General features: G+C 37.9%; 1 protein-coding gene and 1 long non-coding RNA gene across 9 annotated transcripts in view; one reads left to right on the forward strand and one right to left on the reverse strand.

The window, feature by feature from the left end:
• Positions 1–2,750: 2,750 nt before the first annotated feature.
• Positions 2,751–23,821, reverse strand: LOC138755321 (GATA-binding factor 6-B-like). Of its 6 annotated transcripts, none has more exons than XM_069921099.1 (7): positions 23,683–23,821; positions 21,473–22,370; positions 13,749–13,960; positions 7,249–7,374; positions 6,710–6,797; positions 6,491–6,615; positions 2,751–3,737 (listed from the first exon to the last, which is right to left on the reverse strand). In XM_069921099.1, the coding sequence occupies exons 2-7, from the start codon at positions 22,332–22,334 to the stop codon at positions 3,675–3,677; spliced, it is 1,476 nt and encodes a 491-aa protein (XP_069777200.1). In that variant the 5' UTR covers positions 22,335–22,370; positions 23,683–23,821; the 3' UTR covers positions 2,751–3,674. The 6 variants fall into 6 exon arrangements, with proteins under 6 accessions (XP_069777200.1, XP_069777202.1, XP_069777197.1 ...); XM_069921101.1 differs by having other exon boundaries at positions 21,473–22,395; XM_069921096.1 differs by lacking the exon at positions 23,683–23,821 and adding an exon at positions 23,075–23,182.
• LOC138755322 (uncharacterized) overlaps positions 23,615–25,397 on the forward strand; it is an 82,058-nt gene continuing 80,275 nt past the window's right edge. For 2 of the 3 annotated variants that reach the window (XR_011352190.1, XR_011352192.1), the window contains exon 1: positions 23,616–25,315. This is a non-coding gene — a long non-coding RNA (uncharacterized lncRNA). Of the gene's footprint in view, positions 25,316–25,397 lie in introns of all 3 variants that reach the window. The other variant, XR_011352189.1, reaches the window with a different exon arrangement.

Here is a 25,397-nt window from a genome sequence, read left to right on the forward strand (position 1 = left end):
TAGGTGGTACGTGATTTGTTGAATTTCTCTGTTGATTTTCTTAGTTTACCTCAAAGATTTGGGACAAGCTGCTAAAGAAGCCTTGACAAAACCAACAATTCCTCTCACACACTTTAAGGTCTCAGGCCCGAGACATCAACTGCCTTTTGATTTTCATTGATGCTGAGCTTTTCCAGGACTTTTGTGCACTGAACAAATCCTCTCTCCCTCCATGGATGGTGCTTGACTCACTGGGTCCAGCAGTTCATATTTTGCTCCAGATTACAGCACTCTTATGTCTTCTCAAAGGATATTTGTTTTGATTAGATTTCAAAACAAGCAGCTCTTTTAGCTGAAAAATTCTAATTATATATTTCATGTTTTAACTCTGGGATGAAATTGTTCACTAGAATAATTGACATTTATGACATATACAAGGTCATATATCATGTTCATGCCCACCAAAAATGTACCAGGTGAAAACCACTTCTTAGCTTTGATCTAAACTTCTGCAGATTGTGCCTAAAGTTCCCTTCCCACCACTGATTTGTAATGGATTTCTATTTCACCACGAGTTCAAGCAGTGGGTTTCTGACACACATCTCTCAATGGTGGAAATAATTATGTTACAAAATCACCTATAAGTTAACTCAAGGTTTTCCTGTCCAGGCCCCTTATAATTTTATGCATCTCCATAGTTCCAAAGAAAATCCCAGCCTCGACCACATCTCCAAACAATTTTTCCACCCTAGTAAAATCCTCATAAATCTCCTCTATGTCTTCTCTCAGACTATCACATCCTTCTTGTGGTCGCCAAAACTGTACATTAAACAGGACCATAATTAAACAAGTAAAAATTTTTGTAATCATTAAGTCAGAGGTCATACAGTGCAGAAGCAAGAAATTCCAACTCTTCCATCAGTATTATAGAGTAAAAGAAAAACAGGAATATTTCTGCAAGAAAAAGTGCTTAAGAAAACTGTGCACACACTTATAAAGTATTATTTTATGTTTTAATTACACTCGTATACGATTTGCTTCTCCATTTTTGCAATCATTACTCCCTCTAAAATTGTTCAGATACTTGGTTTCTGTCATGGAATAGAGAAGGCAATTCGATGTTTAATTTCATTAGATTGCTTACATGCAGGTACAGCCTGATATAAAGTTCTTTAAAAAACATTATATTCATACCTACTAATAATATTGAATAAACAAAAGTGAACAAGAAGTTCAGTCAGTTCCATTATCTCAGAGGCTGAACAGTGTATTAGACTGCACTCATGATAATACAGAAAAATTACACTTAGTATCTTCAAACATACATCAGTTGGAGACCTATTTCTTCCCACTGGTCTTGTGTTGATGACTGGGAACAGATCTGAATCTAGTGAGTGTGAATCTCTGTATCCAAAATCCAGAAGATTGGCGGCAGCAGTTTGCATTTCTGCATTTGTTTGCATTCCTTCAAAGCCTTAGCCGAAGTAACTATTTGACCCATTTTCCAACACCTCATAATCACTAATATCCCCTTAATTGCCTGTAGCTAATTTGTAATCATATGATATCTTTTGGTACCAGCCTTTTTCAAGTTCAAAAAATGTCACTAATTAGAATAGATTTGCAGTTGTAAGAAAACATGTTTTTATTCATTCATCCATCTTACATTTCTTCAATGATTTGAACTTGAGTATATTCAATCCACTCAAAGTAAATTCAAATTATGCTAAAGTAATTTCAAATTGAATGTGCAAATATTAAATGCACTATTGCTAACTGCACCAAATGGTTACTAAGTGTGATGAAATCTCAGTACATAACTACAGCATGCATTGTTAAACTCATAAATGTGACTCCTACAAATTTAAATGATTAACCAATATAAATCAAATCCAAAAAGTCACAAATGTTTAAAATTCTTCTAATGCCAATAGTTAGTTCGTCATCAAAAAGAATATTTTTTTCAAGATAGCCCTAGCTGTAGCAAAAAAATGTATTATGTCAACCTGGAAATTGGAAGATAATTTGAAAATACAACAATGGTATATAGAAATGAATAAATGTATTCCAGTAGAAAAAATAACATATAGTTTAAGAAATAATATTGAAATATTCGAACAAGTATGGGAGCCTTACATTAAATACAATAGCGAAAACCTACCGGGAACAAACATTACCTAAGTTGATGGAAGGAGAAGAAAAGAAAAGAATGGACTCAGTAGAATTTCTGGTGTATTTTTGTTGAATGACAACATTGTCTAACTGAATTAATGCAACCTAGATTGTATACCTAAAATGGATGAGAGGGGGGGGGGTGGGGGGGTGGCTTGGGAGGAGGGAGGGGGGAGGGAGAAAAAGTCACTGTAAATGGGTGGAAAAGAAAAAGTGTATATCATGGCTATTGTGATTTATGGTGTGAAAAATAAAAAATTATTAAAAAAAAAAAAAAAAATGTAATGAGAAAATAATGAGCTGGAAATGAATGATGCTAATATGGAGAAATGTTTCCAAACCAGTGGCCCAGCTAGAAGAGCCATTGCCTCACAGCACCAGAGATAAGGGTTGAGTCCTGATTACAGAAGTCTGTGTCGAGTTTGCTCATTCTCCTTGTGACTGCATGGATTTCCTTTGGTTACTCCAAAAAAATAAAGCTGGGAAGTTAAAAAAAAAAAAGAATATTTTTGTTCCTAAAAGCCTGAATTAGAAATCTGTAAAGAGAATTTTATATTTTCCTGAAAGCTCCAATTAAGTATAAGGTAGGAGACTAGTAATATTTTCAAAAAGTCACCTTTTAATCTGTTTTCAAAGAACAAATACAATACAAGCAATGACAATAAAAATACATGGACTGGCCTAAAAACCAGTTTGTCTTTTTATACACTGCATTATCAAAGCCTACAATCTCAAGACAATTGTTTCAGTAAAGTATTTACACTTCATCACATAGGTAGTAAAGTTTGCATTTCATTTTGTCTTGCATATATTTAACCTATAGACAGGCGATATTGATGTGTTTATTTTTTACAAAACTTACAAAAGGTAATACAACATCGAATTTACCTGAGAGGAAATTTGTTCTTAACATAAGGTTTCTTTTCCCAAACTACCAAAAAGACTACAAGGATGATTCTTAAAAGACAGAAAATGAATCCAGTATCCTGATACAGATACTGTCTTTGTATTGTCTTTAAATTATATTAAGTACCATTAACTTACAAGGTTTACATTCATTACAAGAAGGTTGTTTAATTTTGAACCATTTTGATTTAACACTGATTGCTGCAATGCTAATTGCATTTTGTTTTGTACAAAGAAGTTTTCATTATTTGGAAGAATGCATCCACTTTTTACCCTGTTTATTAAACAATTACTACATTGGGAACTTCCAGTGTTCACATTGCATTAACAAACCTGCATTGCCAGTGTGTTATTTCAAACATAATTTGTTTCCATCAGGCACATCAATGAAAGTGACGTTATGTCAGATTACTCTTGACTAAAGTACTGAATGTTCCTCAGTTGCATCTTCACATCAGTTTTGGCATCTGGTCCATTTGTATTCTGCAAGTACTCATTACAGCTTTTTTTGTTAAATAATACTAAATGGATTCAAAATAAACAGGCAGCTTTACTAGCTGCTGGAGGACGTGCCTTTCCTTGGAGATAGGGCGGGAATTATGCTCAGAGATGTGCTGTTATCTGACTCCATGGAGCTGTTCCTCATCTGTCCACATTGCTTGCTGGAATGGTTGATAGTCCTGCAAAACAGAAGTCAGAAAAGAGTCAAAGAAAGTCTGGCAAGTACTCCCTTCAATCAAAACTTGTAAAGACTAGGATTATGTGCCATTTTTACAACATGATATTTTTTTCAATATTAATTTGACAAAAATTTTTAAATATATGCAAACGGAAGAGATAGTGAGTCAATTAGAATTATAATGCCCCCCCCCCCCCCAACTACTGGTATCTGACAGGAATACCAGTTTCAGATGCAATGGCTTGATCCCTCATAGCCCTATTCTTGAACTACAAACATAAAGTGCACCATACCCTGGGCTGCTGCTTTGCCTTGCTCTGACATTGGTGAGAGTGGCCAGACAACAAAGATTAGAGATTGTATTAAAATGCATCTGTTCTGAGTAACACACTGTACTATTGCCTCATAACCAAATGTCCAATTGGCTTCAAATAAACATAAAGTTGATTAGCAAGGTGAAAGACTGCTCAAACGAATTTAATTTCAATGAGCAAGTGCACCTAAAATTAAAGATTTGTCAATTACCTAATTTCCAATGGAGAACTTAAGCACAAAAAAAAATCCTCGGTTCACCTGAGATGAAAATTCACCTTACCAATAGCAAACAAGCCCTTTTCACCCTGGCTAATCAGTAAATTGGACGTTCAGTGAACCGATTAAATAAGACGTTTTTGCCGTTAAGCTCGTGAGCCGACCTTAAGGTTCACACATGCCCATCGTTATTGAATGAAGATCTACTGGGACCAATGCCTGAAGAGGGCGCACAAAATCAGTGAACTGGTGCGGACTTGAAAGGACAACATGGCCTGTTTCCGCTCCGTAAATGGTTATATGGTTAGTGAAATGTTAACAGATTTCTGCATCCTTTCACACTCATCATAAGCCATTCCCCAGGATAGGGGAGTCTATCCTTCACCGATGATGTCTGAGTGACACATCGAGTGATGGTGGACCTTCCCTAAATCCTGATCAATGTATTATGTATGATCTTGTATTTAAACAAAATGAATCATGCCTAATTATAACGTAATTAAGCATTATGTACAGCACAGTATGAGCCCTTCAACCCGATGTTGTGCCGACCTATATAAACCTTTATACATTTATAAAGGACTGCAGGAAAAGTTGGAGCAGCAATACCGGAAAATTTATAAAGAACATGGGAAAGAGCGATGGCGGACCTTCCCTCCCAAAATTCTGTGCGGCAGAGAAAGGATTTTATGCATGGAGCACTTGGTTTCTCTACTGCATGGAATTCTGGGAGGACAGGCCAGCCATCGTTCTCTCTCACTCTCTCTCTCTCCCACTGTGACTTTCCCATGGTCCTTTAGAAATTTATAAAGGTTTATATAGGTTGGCAAACTTTATATCTTCTTTTTAATCTTTTGTTTTCTTCACATTCACTTGGAAAAACATCATTATGGTGTCATTACTTTGACCCTGGACAGTCCATGTCCCTTTCACACTGGGCTAATTGGCACGCTGGCATCAGATGATCCTGGGGATGATACAACCCTCCTAGGTGGTCTATCCCCGGTATGATGACATCTGCATGATGATTAAAGGCTTTCACACTCAACCCTTAAGGACAAGGTGCCATTTCACATTGGCTAAGCAGTAAATTGGCTGTTCATGAACTAGTTCAAGAAGCCATACATAGAAAATGGGTGATGGAACTATACAACTGAACTGCTTTCTCTCTAAGTACATACCTTAAAAAAAAATCAAATATATCCTTAGTGTCTGATAAACTGTTCAATCATGTAATAAAACCACCTGATTTCCTTTAAAGATGGTTTCCTAACCTTCCCAGTTTAAGGAATCAAAAGGCCATTTCAGGGAAGGAAGCCATCCATTGAATCATGTGCATAAAGATTATCAGCTTCCAATCACAGCAACCAGCTGACTATCAAAAAAAAATTGTCTTTAATCTCTTTTGATTTTCATATCCAAACTATAAGAACCAGTCACTCTTTTGGAATCAGAATAAACTACCAGTCATTCTCAATGGGGGTACACGAACCACCCCTTCCCCCTGGGGTAAACACAGCACATTTATGTGGGGGGGGGGCAAGGAGGGAAATATAAAAATAATTATGTTTTTTTAATGTAGTTCATAGGAAAGAAGTACAAAAGAAATCAACTAAACTTGACTGCTTCACAGGGAAGGGGGCCATAGCCAAAACTATGGACTAAACTCTCAGAATGATATACTGTACTTCAATTTATATAAGGTCCAGAAAAAAATTGGCATTATAATCAATTATTCTATTGTTTTCCTGAATGCAGTTTGGCATTGATTGGTCATGCAAAGGAATAAGATATTTAATTGAAGGGAGGATTTTGCATATAGACTAAACACCAGCATGGAACTATTGGATCATACATCTGGCATCTGTGTTGAAAATTACATATAAAGCATATATTCATTAAATTTACCTTACAGGCATTGAAACTGTTCATTGTTGATTTACTTAACAAGATACTAAAATTAAATGTATTTTGTTATTTTCCACTTGCTTACTGATTTCATCAACCTCATTTTGTGGGGTTTTGATCTCTCAATTTTGAGCAGTCCGAGTGAAACAAATAATGACCATCGATTTCAAATCTGTATCTCCAGACATAGAATCCGAGAAATCTATTTATTTGCTTTTATGACTGACAATTTCTTGCTATGCAAAATTTCTGTAAATGGTGTTTGTTTTTAATTAGACAAATGGCAAATCAGAAAGGTCTGTTATGAAAGCCTACCCCTGAAGTTGCGACTGTGGTCTGTTGGTCAGAGGGTGAGCAGCTTTTCACTCTTGGTATCTCCTCCTGATTGGACCTAGATGACGATGAGGAAGATGGAGTCATGGTGACTGTATTGCTTGTACCTGCAAAATATTATTTGAGCCAATGAGGTATCTTGTTAAAGGTGGATATGATATATATTGTAAAGATTATGTCAATTAATAATCCTAGACTCACTCGAAGTGCTCTTGGACTTGTTTAAATTTTTAGGCTTTCTTTTTCTGGTCTGGATTCCTTCTTTCTTCATTGCCAGAGGCCTTGGAACCTTTGCATATGAAAAAAAGTAGGTTTTAAAACAAAAACTGATTGTGGAACAAATTCAAGTATTTTAGACAAATATTTTCATTTTTGGTGCATTTAAAAATATTTTATTTTTAAATGATTATGTAACCTTTTGACAGTAAAATCCCTGCATTCCACAGTTCACTAGAATATTTGGAATCAATTTTGCAGTGTAGTTACAAATAAATATTCTCTGAAGCATACCCATTTGAACAAGAGTCAAAGCCAAGAATGATTTTTCCCTTGATACTGTTTGTATGCAAACATATAATCAAAACAACATTAGGTCATTTTTTTCTTTCCAGAACAGATGAAATGCAGTAATTACAAAGTTTGTATGTCAGTTAATTCTATCTGAAACTAGTTTCATGATGTATCCCAATGTTGAAAACTCTTGTTATCCAATTGGTCATTGATAGAAGAAAATAACATACCCCGTGAAGTTTCATGTAAAGCCCACAAGCATTGCAGACGGGTTCGCCTTCTGCGTTCCTGCGCCATAAAGTCGTGGTAGATGTGTGACAGTTGGCACAAGCCAGCCCAATCCGTCTGGTTGAGGACTGGAAGGTAATAACAACAAATAACCAAACTATTATACAGCTGTTGCACAAATGAAACACAGTTGCAATTGTAATTATTGCAAATATTTCTTAGAGTTAATACCATAACCTTGCACTTTTAAAAATTACAGGAACATTAAGGGTCCACTGAGCACTTCGAGCCTGTTTTTTTCAATCAATGAGCCTGAGACTGGCCTGTGATCCAACTCCAAATATATCCTCTATTCCTCAATATATTGGGTTAACGGAGGTTTCTCAATCTCAAATTTAAAATTAACAATCATCCTATCATCAAATTCAATACAGATTCATGAATGATCAAATAGTGCAGCAAAGAAATGGGCCCTTTTACCCACCACTTTGACAGTCCGTCAGCAATTTTGCCCCTCTATGCCAATCCATTTTGCCCAAACTAAGACTATCCTGCTGTGCCTTGCTTACTTAAATTGCTGTCTAAATGCCTTTTACGCAAAGTCATTGGATCTACTAATTCCATCACCTGCACTGGCAGTCTCTTCCCATGATCCTCCAATCCAAACAACATCCTGGTGAAACTCCTTTACATTCTCTATAGTGTGGCAACTGGAGCTGTCTGCAACACTCTAAAGGGACCTTACCAGAGTTTTGTAAAGGTGCAACATAACATCCCAACTCTTATATTCTATGCCTTCTTCACCACTTCATCTACCTATATTGCCACTTTCAGGGAACCAATCCAAAGGCCTCTCTTTCCAAAATGATTCCTTAATACCCTTCATTTACTCTATATATGTTACCCTAACTCAACTTCCCAAAATGCATAACCTCACACTTAGTTTTAATTTCCATTTGCCAACATTCAGCCTAGCTTTCTAATTAATCTATATCCTGCTGTATGCTGAGATAGCCTTCCTCACTATCCACAGCATCTTCATTTTCATGTCATCTGCATTCATATAAAGATGCTAATATATTTCTCAACAGCATGTGGCACATCAGTGGTCACACTTCTAATCAGTAAGCATCCTTCCGCCAACAACCCTCTGGCTCCTATCGAAGAACAATCCAAACCTACCAAAACTGGAATGCAGGAATGCCCCTCCTAGAATTGGCTTTCATGTTTCAACCATGATCCCCAAACCTGCAATCCTCAGTTAATTATATCCCGAATATGTCAATCAAATAACTAAGGATGTTCCAGAGAATAGAACCTTATTTTGTGAAATTTCTCGCCATGATATAATGAAAATACAGGGATTTTTCCAGCAAATCTACACTGCCACCAACATCAAGATTAATTGATTCTCTCTTGGGTGCTGTGATTGGAATGATTATATTACTCCAGATGCAGTCCTGCAGGGACCTTATGGATCTGTAGCACAATGTCTGTCCTATTAAATTCTAGTCTATTCTAACAAAGGCTAGTATGGATGATTTACCATACTTGACATTGACATTTTAGTAATGCAATCACATTCTTTAATATTTACACATTTTATGTAACTTTTGAATGAGGGACAACAATAATAATTAGGCTGATGCAAACATTTCTAAGTATTGATCATGACCAGAACAAAGCTAAGTCTGTAGGCAATACTGGTAGATATATTTATAAAGCTTTTAATCCGCATTGTGGTTGACAACATACTACACGTGGAATTTGTTTCCATTCAATTAACTAGAAGTAAAATGTAACTAAAAATTCAGCAATAGCCCAATGACTCATTATTATTTTATTTCAGTTTCACTTTTACCGTCTTTGCAGTAAATTGTGGATTACTAATACTGCGTAGGAGAACTAGTAAACTGGACAACATTTTGAAAATGGTACCATATTTGTAACTGGATTGGGGTTCCGTTTCACAATGAGGAAACCCCTAAAGCAAAAATATAAAGGAAGCACCGTTTTGTTCTTTGGAGTGTTATCAAAGTTTACCTTCCATTAGAGAGATATATATATTTCACCAATTACAATCAATGATTTTTTGAATGGATTATAGACCAGTTTCATTGCTTCAGCACTGTAGCCACATAAAACCTACATTATAACTGAAATGGTTCAATTTTAGGCTTGACTGAAAATGCAAAGGACCCAAGGTTATCCATACCCTATGCCAGAATATTGCATTGGATACAATAAAACTCAACCAATCGAAGTGAAGGTTAACTTCATTGTGAAAATGCCATTAAACCATAGAACACTACATCCCATTGATCAGCATCCAGTCCATAACCCTCCAGAACTGTCCCATCCATGTATCTAACCAATTTATTCTTAAAACTTAAGATTGAGCCCTCATTTTCCACATCAGATGGCCGTTTGTTTCACACTCTCTGAGTGAAGAAGTTCCCCCTAAACATTTCCCCTTTCATCCTAAACTCATGACCTCTCATATTTACCTTTCCTAATCTAGGGAAAGAGCCTACTCACATTTACTCTGTCTATACCCCTCATAATTTTATGTATCAAATCTCCCCTCATTCTTCTTCGCTCCAAGGAATAAAGTCCTAACCTGTAACTCATCTCCTGAAGACCCAACAACATCCTAGTAAATCCTCCCTGCCCTCTTTCAATCTTACTGATATCCTTCCTGTCATTAGGCAGCCAGAACTGCACACAATATTCCAAATTTGTCCTCACCAATATCTTACCCAACCTCACCATAACATCCCAACTCCTGTATTCAATACTTTGATTTATGAAGATCAAGATGTCAAAGGCTTTCTTTGATTCCACAATTTTTTAAGTGACCCAAGACCTGTTAAAAAAAATCTATTTTATGTCATAAATCGATATTGGTGCTTAAAAATCTTTGCAATATCAGGCAAGGTTATTAACTTAACTGTGTGTTTTATTTTTCTCACAAATTGCTGGACAAGATGCATAATTCTACAATTGATCTTGTGAAAAATAAATTCTTAGCTAGATCTCTGTCCCTTCATTGCAATCTTTGGGGATGATGATTTGTGTCTTTGAAGACCCTGTTTAAATGACATGATTACGCTACACAACTTGACGGCCAAAGAAGGGAACATTTAAAAAATGTTTACTCCCAAAAGTTGTTCATAGAAATTTTAAATGTTTTAATTCTTTGTCAATTTTAACTTTCTGTGTCTTTCTATTGTTATGTTAATAATTTGTTTCTTTCAGAGTAATTAATTTTCATTGCAATCCATGCAAGTTGTTTTTCTTGTTTTCTCATTCCTCAACTTGTCATAAAAGGCAATACAACTTGATAAAGCACCTAGATTTCCTTTCATTGCAATGGCTTAGTTTATTAATTCACATTTTCACATAATTTGCAGTGCAAAAATAATACAATCTGAATAGTTTGGAAAACTATCTATCTCCAGTTAAGCTGTAGGCCAAAATTCATAAGCCTATGAAATGTTTTCATTGTGTTTAAAAACACAAAAAGTGTATATCATGGCTAATGTGATTTATGGTGTGAAAAATAAAAAATTAAATAAAAAAAAAATTTGCTGATATTCTTTGATGTTGGAATGGTTTGAACTGCAAAAATAATATCAAATATTTTCTATCTGCTTTGCAAAGTTAACGAGCAAAGAGGCATAAATCTATTTCTGGTAGACAGTCCAGTGAAAAGAGATTGGCCAAAGTACTCATGATCAAAATGCAGATCACTGAATGAGTGCTAATAAACCTTACACCTTTATTTTACCTCTCCATTTAATCCATGGCCTCAGTGTCATCTCAATGCAATAGACTGACTTCCAGTTTCTGCAGAAACTCGCCTAAGATATGTTGCCAGGTTACTGAGTAACAGTAGTCTAATTTAATGATCCTAGACACTACTCTTGACAATTTCCCTTTGATTGAAGACAACACCCAAGCAAAAGCACAGCAATTATAAATAAAAAAAACTAAACCCACATTATATGCTACAGAAGAGATTAAACATTTGTTTTTATAGGATGTAGGTATTACATACAATGAATTTCCCCGTCTTGACATGGGGTGACAGTTAAAAAAAACATGCAGCATCAAAATAGCCTTTGCAGGGAACATATAAGAAAGAAATTCAAATATGATTGCACTTTACTGAGCAATATTTGCAGAAGATAGAAAGAATATTAGAAAGGTACAAATCCAAAGATTAAGCAACGTTAAGTAGATAGTATAATCAATTAATTCCTTGTTTTAGTTGAGCGCTGTGTTGATTATTTTCTGCTTGCATGACCATCCTGGAGATAATGAAATTCATTTGGAAAATGTTGGGATTGGGTTTTTTACCTCACCCTTCAGAATTAGGAATGCGAACTTGCATTTATAAACTATGTAGCATCACATGAAGAGTGTTGAAAGAAAAATTGATTTGCTCCAATGAGGTTTTTTTGCTGTTTCACTGTTTTAACGTCAGCCAAATTGAACATTGCAAATAATGTCTCAGTGATATTGATTGAAGTATACAAATTAGTCAAAACACCAAAAATCTAACTAGCTCTTATTCAAAATAATGCTTTTTTTTCATTCAATCTACCTGGAAGAATAAATATGGCCTAGGTTTAATGCAAAAGACAGCATCTCCAACAGTGCTGCACTCTAGTGGAGTGTCTAACAGGGGTTTTTTTTCCTCTCTGGAAGGAAATTTACAGTAAACCCATTAATTTGTAACTCAGATGGAAAAAAATACTGCCAATTGATCCCCAGTGAACACTTGTAAAGACTGGTGTACAAATGTACATAAGCACATCTTTTCAAATAAGGAAGGGAGATTAATTTGTTCATTTACAGCTTGCAAAAGGAGTCGGGTTTCTTTTATGTTTACTTGCTGATGAAAGATTGTAGTAAATTATTAAATAGTTCTGAACTCAAGCACATCCTTCATTTCTCTCTACCCACTTCTGAATTGCACCATTGTAGGCGCATTATTACCTGGAAAATCCATATTAACAGAGTCTGGGGCAGAAGTTCAAAGTTTAGTTGTAAAGAAGGGGTGGGTATACGTTTAATTGTAGGCAAAATTTCAACATTCTAAGTTTTTGTTTCTTTTTTTAAAAAAGTTGTCAACTTGTTCTTTTGTTCCAGATCATGACATGTCGATTAAGAAATCTAAAATTTTCATCTTGTTTTTGCAGTGCCTGAGAGCAAAAATAACCTGAACTCTTGCTGCAAAACCTCGATTTCATTGTGAACACAATTCACTACCGCCATATGCATTGCCTTAATCTCTTTGTTTTATCGGTCATCCTTTAATAATGCAAGCAAAAGAATATTCCCTGCCACCTTTTATCTCACCCCACAGGGACCATTTGCCTTGTTAAATTAAGTAGCTGGAAATGTTCAACGTTTTCTCGCAAAAGACATCACAGCAGTTGGTGTGGTGCCCTTTAAAAAGGGGAGGAGGCGAGCCAATTGGTTAAAGACTGGTAATGAGGGAAAGCAATCAATGCTCTTTAACGAGTTTAACATCATCAATCAAGATGGAAAATAGATTTAATAAATGTAATAATTAGATGTGAGGTAAAAAAAACTTCTTGCTTTGATTTGGATCTACAATGAGTTATTTCTTTGGTCCATAGACTGACACCATAATTTGCTCTGTATGGTACATCACATGTAAATGTTAACAAATTTTTGTCACATGGTGCCACAGGCATCAGGAAGAAAGACAAAAAAAAAGAGCATAAACCATTTAATTTCCTCTCTGTGAAAATTACATTCATTTTAGATTTTCTGCTTGAAGATTAAAAATAAATTAATGTAATTTCAAGTACAGTTTTTGAGCCTTAGATTAAGACAAGTTAACCTAGTCAGTTAAAGGATTGAAATACACAACTTTTACTGGTCTCAGTTCAACTCATATTAGAATTAGAACACCTCTGGGGGAGTTGGTTACAAGTTTCTTTTGCCTAATAGGGAGGGTTCTGCCATAACTAAAGGGTTGTTGTGCATTTCCAGTAAGATTTTGTTTTCGTTTTCCATGTTTTTCCAACTTCAAATGCATTCCCAAAGATAATATTCCTTCAGTACTTGTAAGCAAAACTGAATGTTGGTCATCATTAATAAAGTCACAGTAAGCACTAACTGAGGGAGGTGAAATACTTGACAACATAATGCACTTTAATTTATGTGTCCAAAATATGTTTTAATACCAAACCCGACATGTATAAAAATGAATTCTGGGAAGTAATGTAATATTCCTTCATTGGTCCGGTCCTAATTAATGATTCACAATCACAGGGCAGTATTTAAAATACATGTAAAATGGTTAAGTGCATGAATATAAATCTAGTGATGCATTGAATGACAGACGCGAAAAGAAAGTTAAATAATCTTTGTTTTCTAATTAACAGAAGCTTAACCTTTGCATCATAATCTTGGAAGTATTGCTGCCTTGCAGATTCAAGTTATTCATATTTAAAGGTAGTACCTGCTGTGTCTGGATTGGACTGGCGGGGTTACATAAACCGCTTACCATTCTCTTCTGAGGTTTGATAAGAGGTCGACTGAGTCCGTTCATCTTATGATACAAACCACAGGCGTTGCACAAGTAATGGCCGGTGCCGTCGCGCCGCCATAGGGGAGTGGACATGGAGCCACAATTGACACATTCGCGGGCTTCGGATAGCTCCTCCAGCAGCTCTGCCGTCCACGAACAAAACAAAAGTAAATAAAATGTATTGAAATAATGCACAGTTTTACCAAAACTGAAAATTATTCCAACTAGACAATATCCATAAAAGTAATTGAAACCCCAATTACATCCAAGTAACCTACAACCTGGAATGTTTTGGAGGTTGTAACGATTGTCTACACTTATTGATGAGGGTAAATCCCTTCAGTAGATCTTGAAAGGCCTTTGAAAAGTAACCCCGTTTTTCCTAACCACTTCAGTATCTACTGATCACAGGAAATCATTTTGAATCATCTGTGAAAACGATATTTCACAACAATTGGAGTAATGTGCTATATTGTTTGTCCATTACACGCTTTCTAAATTTTAGTTTTTCAGTATTTGTAATGTTCTCCCATTGTTCGTATTTATTCTCCGATTGAAAACAAAAGATCATTTTATGTCTAACTTTGAGTTCATTTTGTGTCAGTACATTTGTTCAAATTCTTTTCCTAGAAAAGGCAAAAACATTTTTTAAGGAAGTGGTTCGGCCGTTAGAAAAAACCCGGAGTTCACGGGCACTAAAAACATAGCCTTGGTTTAGGATAAACTTAGATTCATTGACAAACGCTTCAAAATATATGCTTTGGTCTGAATTGGCTCACTTCAGGAAAGGTGACTACCCCCGAAATGGATTACTTTCAACAAAAGAACTGATGGGAATTTAAAGGAAAGCGTTGCCGGATGGAATTATTATAGATATTCAACCATCTACCATTTCCCTAATTGGCCACACTTCGTGCATAAACTTTTTTTTTTACAAAATCTGACTTTCTTCCTAACTGCTGCTATACACCTTGTTCCAACCTAAACAGCACCAACTGTGTCCCCCCCTGAGCTTTCTCCGGTGAGAGCCGGGCAGGATCTGACTCCACCACTTGGCTGCTATTTTCGCCAACCTGAGCTTTCGAGAAAATGCTTGCCATCTAGATGATATAACTCTCGACAAATCTATCGAGCAGCAACAAAATATCAACGCGTTTAAACTCAAACAGATGGATGGTGAGCCTTTACAGCGGCAGCGATCGGGCGCGGGGTTTCCCGAGGGTCCCGGTTTCCTCCCACTGTTCGGTTGTGAGTTAATTGGATGGGTCGAAATTAAATCTATAAATGGCACCGCCTGGCTGGCCAACTTTTCTGTCTTTGCTTTATGCACATCCTTTTAAACAAAAAGGATCGACTTATTGTTATTTTAATTTTGATCAGATTTGTTCTTCCATTATTAATTACCCTGTAGACTGCAGTGAAGATTGAGGGTTCTAACCGGAACAGAAACACGGCTTAATCAATGCCCTTTCTATATAACAAGTCACAACGTGAAGTCATTTCGTTCAATGTCTGAACTCAGTATTAACTTTCCTTCGTGAATTGAAGATTCAGTAAAATTGGTGTACTTGGATGTGTATCCTCGAGAAATATATCATTCTATAATTCTAGTCAAGGTAGAAATGTAAGTGAGAACTACCCCATGATAAACTCCCGAAGGAGGGGTGGCAAGAAAGCAGAAAATGTTGGAAGGTCTCAGCAGGCCACACCAAGGGTCTTCAAACAACTTTCACTTCCCACAGATGAGCCTGTTCTGTGTTTGAGGAATTTTCTTTTTTCTTCAAGTTGTCAGGAACTAGATGTGCCCGAAACGTCGGTTGTGTATCTTCGTCTTTGCTACATGAAGGACACTGTTTGACTTCCTGTGTACTTCTCCGGTATTTTGGGGTTTTTTTTTAACATGTTTTTAACTCATATTATTAATTACTGCACGTGATCATCTGAAATGAAGTTTCTCTCGATTTATGCTACCTGACCCATAGAGTTGGTCCAGCAATTTTCTATTATGGAAAAGCCCGAGACCGAAGCAGCCCCCATAGATTTTTATATTGAAATAGAACCCCTCGGTCTATTCGGTTTTGTTCGAAGAATATAATTGGCTGTGAATGTTAATGTGTTGTAATATGCGCTGTTTCCGGCAAAAGGAACTGCTACGCGCCCGGCCATCACTTTCGGTTTTTCATCTTTGTATATATTGTATAAACATGATTTTAACCAGGCAAATATCTCAACAATCCCCTTGCCCATCCCAAATACTGGCGTGTCTGCCCTGCATTTCCAGCAACTGGCTACACTTTTGTGCAGTAAATGTGACAATAACAGTAGAATGTCTTCTATAACGATTAATTAAAACCGTACGAATTAACAACCCTTCCCTTCCCCCCCCCCCCCCCCCAACATTTGGTCCAACTCTGCTCGAAGGCGAAACCAGCGCCAAGTGAAGGAACACACGCCCTCCGCGCTTTTCTACGACCTTACAAGAACGCTCGACCTCCAGCTTCGGGCTATAAATCAATTGCACCATAATGCCATCGAGTAAGACGTCTGGACCTTCCTATAATTGTCCCAGCTAATAATGATGATAAATGGATAGAATCCTCGAGGGATTCATGAACGAAATCATGTTATTTTAGTGGGGGGGGGGGGACCCTTACAACAAGATAGTGTCTTTAATTTCAGAATTATGATATGTTCAGACGACTTGACAGTTTCCCTTTCAAAATCTTGATCATTGATTTCTTTCTCGAAAATGACCGGAGGGGACATGGGGATGTGTTAAGCGGCTGCAACAAAAAAATGTTGGGGAGGATTTATACGTAACCTGCAAATCTGCACTACAAAGAATTAGCCGAGACAATGTCTCCCAGACTGATCACTCCAACAATCATCAAAGCAGAGGATTAATCCTTATATATATTCGCAGCAGTTGTTGTATAAACGCAGTCTTCAAACACGTTGATGTGTTTCCACAGTCTAACAGTTTACTTTGCGGGTTCTTTAAATGTTAATTGGTTTAGCGCAATCGTTTCTACATTTAAACAATGCGCTTTTAATATCTAACTGAAGAGGTGTAACAATGTGGCTCCAAACTGAACAAGTAAATTAGCTGATCCACTACCAAATGGTGTGGGGTTGTATGGAAAGGTGATAATCACCGTCTGGGCCTTGTGCAGCAAACCGGGGAGGATTAAAAACGACTGTGTGCTAAATGCAAAATCCGAAAACTGCAAATTCTGAAACATGGCAGAAAGAGTTCAGATACCAGGCCAAAAACCAGCTACAACAGAAATATCTCCTTTCACTGAAAGGATGTTTTTATAATTTATCAGGCATTCAACAATTCGACAAGAAATTCTGGAATGGTGTTTAGATTTTAGAGATGACATTATTTCTTGATATAATTAAAAGGTAAATCATGGAGGGGTCAATTTGATCACATTTGGGGGACGAAAATAGGATTGAATTCCCTCAACTCTACGAACACTGAGAAAACAGCTTCTGACTCCATTACAAAAAGAAACACTTCTGAACTTCATGAACCAGTTTTCTGCAGGGTTGAAATTTACTAAATCGGATCTCCTTTTCTTATTTTGTTTCAAGAGTTGACCCAAAAAATACTCCCCATTATTGGAAATTCCTTAAAACAAAGCCATCCTAAATCGTTCATAACATATTGCAAAAACAACTTCAATGATCTTGTGAAATATTCTGTTCATTATAAATTATTAAATGTGAAATATTGTAAAAGTAGCCAAAAATCAATGCCTTCATGTCCTGGAGTTAAACATTGGTAGAGAAGTGTGATTTTTGTTTTAACCTGGTCTAGCCTCAAACTGGACTGAAAATTTGTTAAATGCATGCTTGAATTTAAGAATTAATTATTACAGGCAACTTATTAAAGTATTAATTGTCATTTATAGTCAACATTTTAGATTGTTATGCATTTGGATCATATGCAGTTTGCTTGATTCTTTTTTTTCTGAGACTTATGTGACCCCATCTAATCTATGATTCAGCAATGTTTCCCCTAAAAATTTTGTCTAAACTAATCTTGGTCATAACACCTTCTATCAATATAATAAGAGACACTAAAGCACAATCTTTAACATGATCCAGGAATGAGTGGATTAATTTAAGAAGAGCATTTGTTGGTTCTGGGCCATGAATTTCAGAAGGATGAGGGGAGCTTCAATGAAATCTACCTAATATTGAGTGACTTGAATAGAGTGGACTTGAACAATGTCTCCAGAAATGGGAGATTATAGGCCCAGGCACAGCCTCAGATGTTCTTTTAGAACAGAGATGAGAGAAATTTCATCAGCCAGAGGGACTGTGGAATTGGTTGGGAATATTTAAAGGGGAAGTTGATAAGTTCTTGAGAGAAGTGAGGGTTTCAAAAGTAATGGGAAGAAGGCAGGAAAATGGAGTAGAAAGGGAAAATATACCATAGTTGGAATGGCAGTGCATAATAAATAGACTAATTCTGCTCCTAAATCTTTTTTTATGGTGTTTTATAATGAATAGGTCATATCCTAAAGTAGAGATACCAATACTCCCAACAGGGAACAACCTGGGCACTTCAAGGTTCAATGCTGAATACCATTGTGGAACACAAGGAATATCTATGTGATCCATAAAGATAATTTACCTTTTAATTAATTTTATTACTTGTACTTTTATACTAATTTAATACAATTTTGTTAAATATTACTCATTACTGCAAACTCCAATGACATTGTAATTCTGAAATCATTTTATTCATTAAAACCTGGTCAGTAAAGAATGACTAATGTCACTGAATGCATATTGCACATGCAATGACTAATGCACATGGAAGAAACTAGACTTTATTTTTGGATTTGCGGTTTGACCTCAAATGTTGTGTTTTCATTTCGTTACTGGCCTGAACCCGACACATTCCTCTGAACGGCATAAAACAACAACATGGATACCGAAAAGATAGCTCACAACCTTTTGCATCACTCGTGACAGGCAGCGCGCTGTTCTCGTAGCTGGGGGACGGGGAGGGGGGGTGGTCAATATTGCAAATGCCAAAACAATTCCCCAGGATAACAGTTCGGTTCTATCCATTTATATAAAAAATAGTTTGTATTTTGTTTTCACAATTTTCTGGAAAGAAGTGCATTAGTTGCGCCAAGAGGAAGATTTTAACTTTGACATTAGTTGGAACGGCTTGGCTTTAAAATGTACTGCATCTTAAATACAGAGTAAATCATGACTTCAATTTAAATGTTAAATTAAACGAAAATAGGAACGTTTTTTTTCATTAAAGCGCACACATTTTTCAAGCAATGATTTCAAATGCCAGTATTCTTACTCCTGAAACTAGATTTTAACTTTCTCAAATGGACATGGTTTTGAATGTTGTTTGTCTGGTTTTTTTATATCTTACCTCGATGCACGTTGCTTCGATGTCATCATTACTACTTTTTTTAAATCTCGGAAGAGTAAATTATGTTCTCAGGGCCAGGTTTAGAGGAGGTGAAACATGAAAGTTTGCAGACTCAGTGATTGTAGTTAAAAAAAAAAGTAGTAGAAAAATGAAAATTGCTTAATCCTTGAAGAAGGACTTAAGCCCAATAGGTCGGCAATATATCTTTGGTGAAAAGACCGGCTGCGTTCCTCCAGCCTTACGCGAGGTTTATAGTAGATATCGGTCTATTATTAGAGTTTTTCAGTTGAAGGGTGCAGAGAAAGGGCATTGTTTCTTTTAGTAACTTGTTCTGAGAGTGAAGGAAATGAAGGCCTATTGTTCTACTCTTCAATACATATGATAAAAATTAACAGTTCAAATAAGCTACCGAAAACATGAAAACAGAGGAGACTTTTTTTTTAACTTGGTTATTTCAAATTCTTCATTTTATCGCTGCCTTTGAACTTGGAGAAAGGGAATTAATTTTGATTCCATTCATAAAAACGTGTTATTTTGTTCATAAATAGGAGAGAAGCCCTGGTTCTATTAACAGATAACCTGATGTGTACTTGATGTTACCAATGTTAGAGGTCGATGACGTAATTACTCCCCCGGGAGTTCATTTCACTATTTGCCCCTGTTCGATCTGGCCAGACATGTCTGAAAGTTAAGTAATTTTAAGAATACTTTTGCAAACCTGAATGGTTTTGTGCGTTTTAAATCCGCCTTGTTTTGAATTTGGAACCCAAGAAAATCATACAGATTTTTTTAAACACCGGAACATGATATCAACCAGCGTGTGTGTGTGTTGTATGGACTCCAACTCCAGGCTCAAATGACCTACTCCTGCTCCTATCTTCTCTGTTTCTATCATTGCAATCAAGTCTCTTGCCTCATTTATTGCATTTCTAATTTGGTGTTAATTTCAGAATGTGACGCAGACACGATTAAAATCAAGGATTAACATGATTATGTGAGATGATGTGGAACGTTTCAGAGAAATAAGTGGGAGAATGGGACCTACTGGGACGCCGATGAACTCGGCATAACAAAATCTGCCGGAGAGACTCGAGTTGCTCCAGCAGATTGTGTTTAGCTTGAGATTCCAGCGCCTGCAGACGACTGCATGTCTCCAGACGGCATAGCTCCATGTGCCGACCGGCCTCCTTCTCAACAGTGAGAATCAATGAGAATAAAAACCTTGAGATTATGCACAGGTACTGATCGCCAAATGCGCGAATATTGTTCCGCGCTGAGTAAAATAGATTGTGATTATCATCGGAATAATCAGATTTAAATAGCAAACCAATGTTAATGTGGTGTTTCCAGACTTTCATTTCCGCGTATGTATCATATAAAGTTACTTATTCGCAGTCTCCCGCGACAAATATATTCGCATGAGTTGTGAAGCAGAATATAATAACTGTGAAGTGTGAATGTAGCAAAAGAAAATAATTAAATAAGGTCAGAAAGTCACATTCTGCTTCGCAGCTCTCATTCCACTATGTGGACAACTCATTTGATTACCGCTGGTTTCTCAATTGTGCGTTTCAAAATGATTCGCTCACGTCCTTTGATTTAAGTGCAGCCGCAGCTTTAAACACGGTATTTTGCTATACATTTTTGGCTTGAATGAGCTCCGATGTTTTCAAAATTTCTCACGCGCTGTTGTGTGAGACGTCTTTCTCTGAACTAAGATATGTTCATAAAACGAACTGATCTCAAAATTTTAATCTCAAATTTTGTTCAGGTTATGATCCAATGGTGTGATCTTTGACCATGCTTTGTAAACGATGCCATGTTTGCTTGTATGATGCCTATCTACTGAAGAGCGTCCGTCTTCAACCTCGCCTATCGGACACCACCAGCAAGTCTTAAAGTAGTAACGAACAGAGAAGCCCCATACAGAATTTCACTTGCTGCTATTAAATGGTGAACAGAAATTCCTTGATGATAAACACTCCTGACCAAATCGAAGAATCGACCAAAACGAGAGACTGGAAATCTGCACTAAAAACAGCTCGATTTCATAAACACGAGCAGCGTGCCAAAGTACAACGCTGTCAATATTATTTTTATAAAGAACGTCCAATTTCACATTGACACGAAACTACCAGTGTAGACCAGAATTGAATATGTGAGGGAATAGGAGAAAATAAGTGAACGAATATCGGTCGGAATACAACCCGTGCGGATATTCAGAAAACAGAGGGTGACTTACCTCCATTGGGTCCTCGCACAGGTATATTTGTAGGTCTGCTTTGCAAGCTCTGCAGCATTGGATTTTCAAAGGACCCTGCTGCAGTCCAAGCTGAAGCCAATTGGGGCCCAACGTAAGAAGTATAAGGGCTGGGGTAAGATCCGTTAAGAGGTCTGGCCAAAGGGCTAGTGTACTGATCTCTGCCATTCAGACCGTTACTGTAGCCAGAATCTCGGACAGCTCCGTTTGAAATGGGGGGACTGGGGGAGAAAGAGAACCTGCTGGAAACCATATCATGAGATCTGCTCGAGCTGTAGGTTGAGCTTTCCGTGGCAGGCTGAGTCCATACCGAATGGTTAGTAACGGGATGACTCTGCTGGCTTGATCCGCTACCTTGGAGATAGGGGATAGTCTGGATCATGGAGCTAACCCTGGTGGTAGGAACATAGACGGGAGAACTTGTGCTGGAGTGCATGAAGTTGTTAGGAACATCGTGTGGGAAGGTACTCGGACACTGCACGGAAGCCACAGGCAAACCTTGGTACATTTCAATCGATGGATGTGCGACAAATTCCCTTTTTATTCCTCTGGGCAGAAAGAGTTTGCCTGTTTGATCCAGATCCGTGATGAAGTTGGCAAGTTCTTGCGAAGTATGCCCAAAAGGAATGCAAGCGTCTACTGGCCTCCGCTGAAGGAGCTGGTTCCTGTCAGTGTCCAGAACGGGAACCGAAGATTCCGCCAACCTCAGGCCTTCTTCTGATCCCGAGCTGCCCTCTCCTCCACTGTGGTGTCGACCCACAAACTTCAGGTAAGGCTGATCAGGGGGCGAGTTTAAGCCGTTTGATGCGAGGTGCTTTGACCAGTCGGGTTCATTCGGGTCCATCCAGGTTCCGAGAAGTCCAAACGCCAAAGTGCAGTCCTGAAGAATGGCCCAAACAAATGAACTGTAAATATAAAAGCTAAATGAGAGAGAGAGAGACAGACAGAGAGAGAGAGAGAGAGAGGGGGGGGAAGAAATGTACTCAGCAAGACAACCATTCTTCAGTTCGTTGTTAATTAAATTAACTCCAGCCTACTGTCTGTTTCGCCCAGTCAAACGGGACAATTGTATCGTACATCTAAAGATATCTTGCAAAACAAACCCAACAAAAAAATTCTGAGTGTTCTTTTTTACTACAATGCAATTTGATAAAATAGTTGAAGGTCTGAAGAATCATTGATAACCGTTCTCTGCTGTAGGTCACCTGAGGCCTATCTCCGTTGATCACTTGTTTGTGGTTCAGCCGAAAGATCCCGAGTGCATGTTATTCAATTGATCTAAAAATTACGTCCTAACGCTGACCATAAAATATGTACTTTCGATAGGCCCAGTGAACAACCACTGCCGGTCGAAATCGGAACAAAACTGGCCGCGCACATGGATTCCTTATAAACTGACAATTTGCCCTCACCTATTAAAAAGTGAAGTGACTTTAAAATTCAACAGTGAAAAGTGAACACCCCATCAAGGAAACGGAGAATGCGTGAGAGGGAAGGGGGAGAGACAGACAGACAGGCAGAGCGTGCGAAGGAGAGAGAGGAAATAGATGGACAAAGTATTCATAGAATCTACCTTTTACCTACCTGGTTCACGGGCATGGGTTTTTATACGATACCAATCCAAGCCATCGCAAACTCTCCCCTTACATTTTAGGTTGAAGTGGTTCAGCATTTCTGCCGAACTGAGTTCGCAAGACAAGCGTGTGACGAAACATGCCGCCGCCTCGGCTCTGCCGTATAAAGACGTTCCCCCCCCCCCCCCCCCCCCAAACGCAACGCTATTTGAAGACTTCGATTTTAAAACTAACATTCATACACTGACTACACCAAAAACGAACTTAGAATCCCCGGTAACAACCAAGCGGTTCGACAGTGCCAGCATGTAATTTGCAAATTAGGAAGTAATTAAATTTCCCAAAGTAGCGAAAACGCGGAGGTTTCGAAAGATAAGTTGGTCAGAAATCACAGAAACCACACATCAATACAGATTGCCCCAAAACGAACAGTAAGTAATATGTCTTAGTTACGCCAGGCTGGAGTAAGATAATTCAGAGATAAGAAATATAATAGATAAGAGCTAAAGGCACGATAAATAACCACAAAATCATCCAGTACTATCTCAGCCGTCATGCTATACTCGGAACAGACCGTCGAGCATCTGAAACAAGGAGTGTGGAAAGTAAGGTGCCGACCTAATTAATGGTAGTTTGCCATCAGGTGTTTGGAGAAGTCCAGTGTTTCTTAGGACCAGTATGTCCAGGTGCTGGGCGGTAGAGTGCGTGTCTCTGCTCTCTGCTGAGCTATTTGAGAGGAGGCAGCGCCTTGAACACAATTCACTGGAAAACTGGAGATCCTGATTGGATTCACACGGCGGTGACTTAAATGCGGACTCTGCAGCGCCTCCACAGCGGTGCCAGCCCTAACATACAGCATGACCCCAGCAAAACTGGCCCACAGAAAGACCGAAGTTCTCTCGTTTAGATCTCTAGCCTCGCAGATAGTTAGAGACGGGAAGACTGAAGCAATCGGAGACAAGATGCCAGATACAAAGAGATAACTAGGGTTAGAATGTGAAAATGATTGAGTGGAGAGGGGACAGCGAAGCCTTTGAACTCCGGCGTTAACCCGCTAACTGAAACCACAACCGACTACATTCAAGGACAGGAATGTGACACCGACCTTAAACTCGTAGACATTTTAAAATTAAAGACGTGCATGCATTATAATGCCTTGTTGTAAGTCAACCAATAGACAAGACTGATGAACATTCGCTGCACCTGTCTTGTGACGATCAGTATATATTTTAGGCGTTAATTGTATGGAACGAATACACTGGAAGGGTTAGTATGCAAAGTTAGATGGACACCAGCCGAACCACGATTTTGCCTGCGTTATCTTTCCCTGCAGTGACAGGAGAAACCTTGCCCAGTTGAAAGGAAAAAAAATGGTTGCTCTGAACTGAGGTCAGGTGCGCAGTTTAATTTTCTTTCCAATCCGGCGGGAGTGCCCAGGTTTCCAGCGATATTCGCTGCACAGGGACCTGTAAAAACAAGGATTAAAATGAAAGCGCATATTTAAAGAAATGCGGTTTCACAAAAAGGCTTCCGCTGCAAGTGTTTTAACTGGGTTTTTCATGTAATTTCTCCTGCTGTACATTTGCATCGAACCAGGGTCGGTAGCGAGCGCAGGCGACTGAAGAAACGCGGGCGTTGAACAGCTAACCATAAAGCGCGACCACGACACTGTACCAATGCAGACATAATTTCTGTATGCACGTATCCTTCAAAGTGTAAAACAAGAGTTTTATTCCAATCATTCAAAGCATTGTCCTACAAGAACCTTTCGTCGTCGTGTTTCCCCATTTGTAACAACTCAGGCGTATTAAAAGCAACAATTCTGCTATCTCCATTTCCCGCTTGCATATCTAACAAAGAACCCGATCCCCGATCGATATTGCCGTTACTCTTTAAGAAATATCGATATTCGAGCGCCACCATATCTCTGACAATGTGGGTATTTAATTCTGACACTTTTAAGTGGCTTGCAGTGCGGTTACCATGATCCAACAGCCGAGACATGCGTTTGATTTCGTTATCAGTTTTGTAAAATCCTACATACAATACTGCGAAGGAGTTAAAATTCTTTTTGTATCGCTGTTTGTGACATAAGAAGAGCTTATTAATTAATAGACCGTCGTCCTGTTGATTTGTCTACGACTGGATTCGAATCATTTGTAAACGTCTATCGCTTTAGCTAAACCATCTCGGCGTCAGGGTCCTGACACCTTCCATTCACTTGCCAGGGATCCTTCTTTGAACCTTAAAAGTAAGTGATAATTTATTCCCTGGATTCGTTACCCAAACTGCACAACGGACAAAGTGCAAATTGAAATAAACAATCAGTCAAA

Source organism: Narcine bancroftii, chromosome 2, assembly GCF_036971445.1.
Source record: "Narcine bancroftii isolate sNarBan1 chromosome 2, sNarBan1.hap1, whole genome shotgun sequence".
Classification (NCBI taxonomy): Eukaryota; Metazoa; Chordata; class Chondrichthyes; order Torpediniformes; family Narcinidae; genus Narcine; species Narcine bancroftii.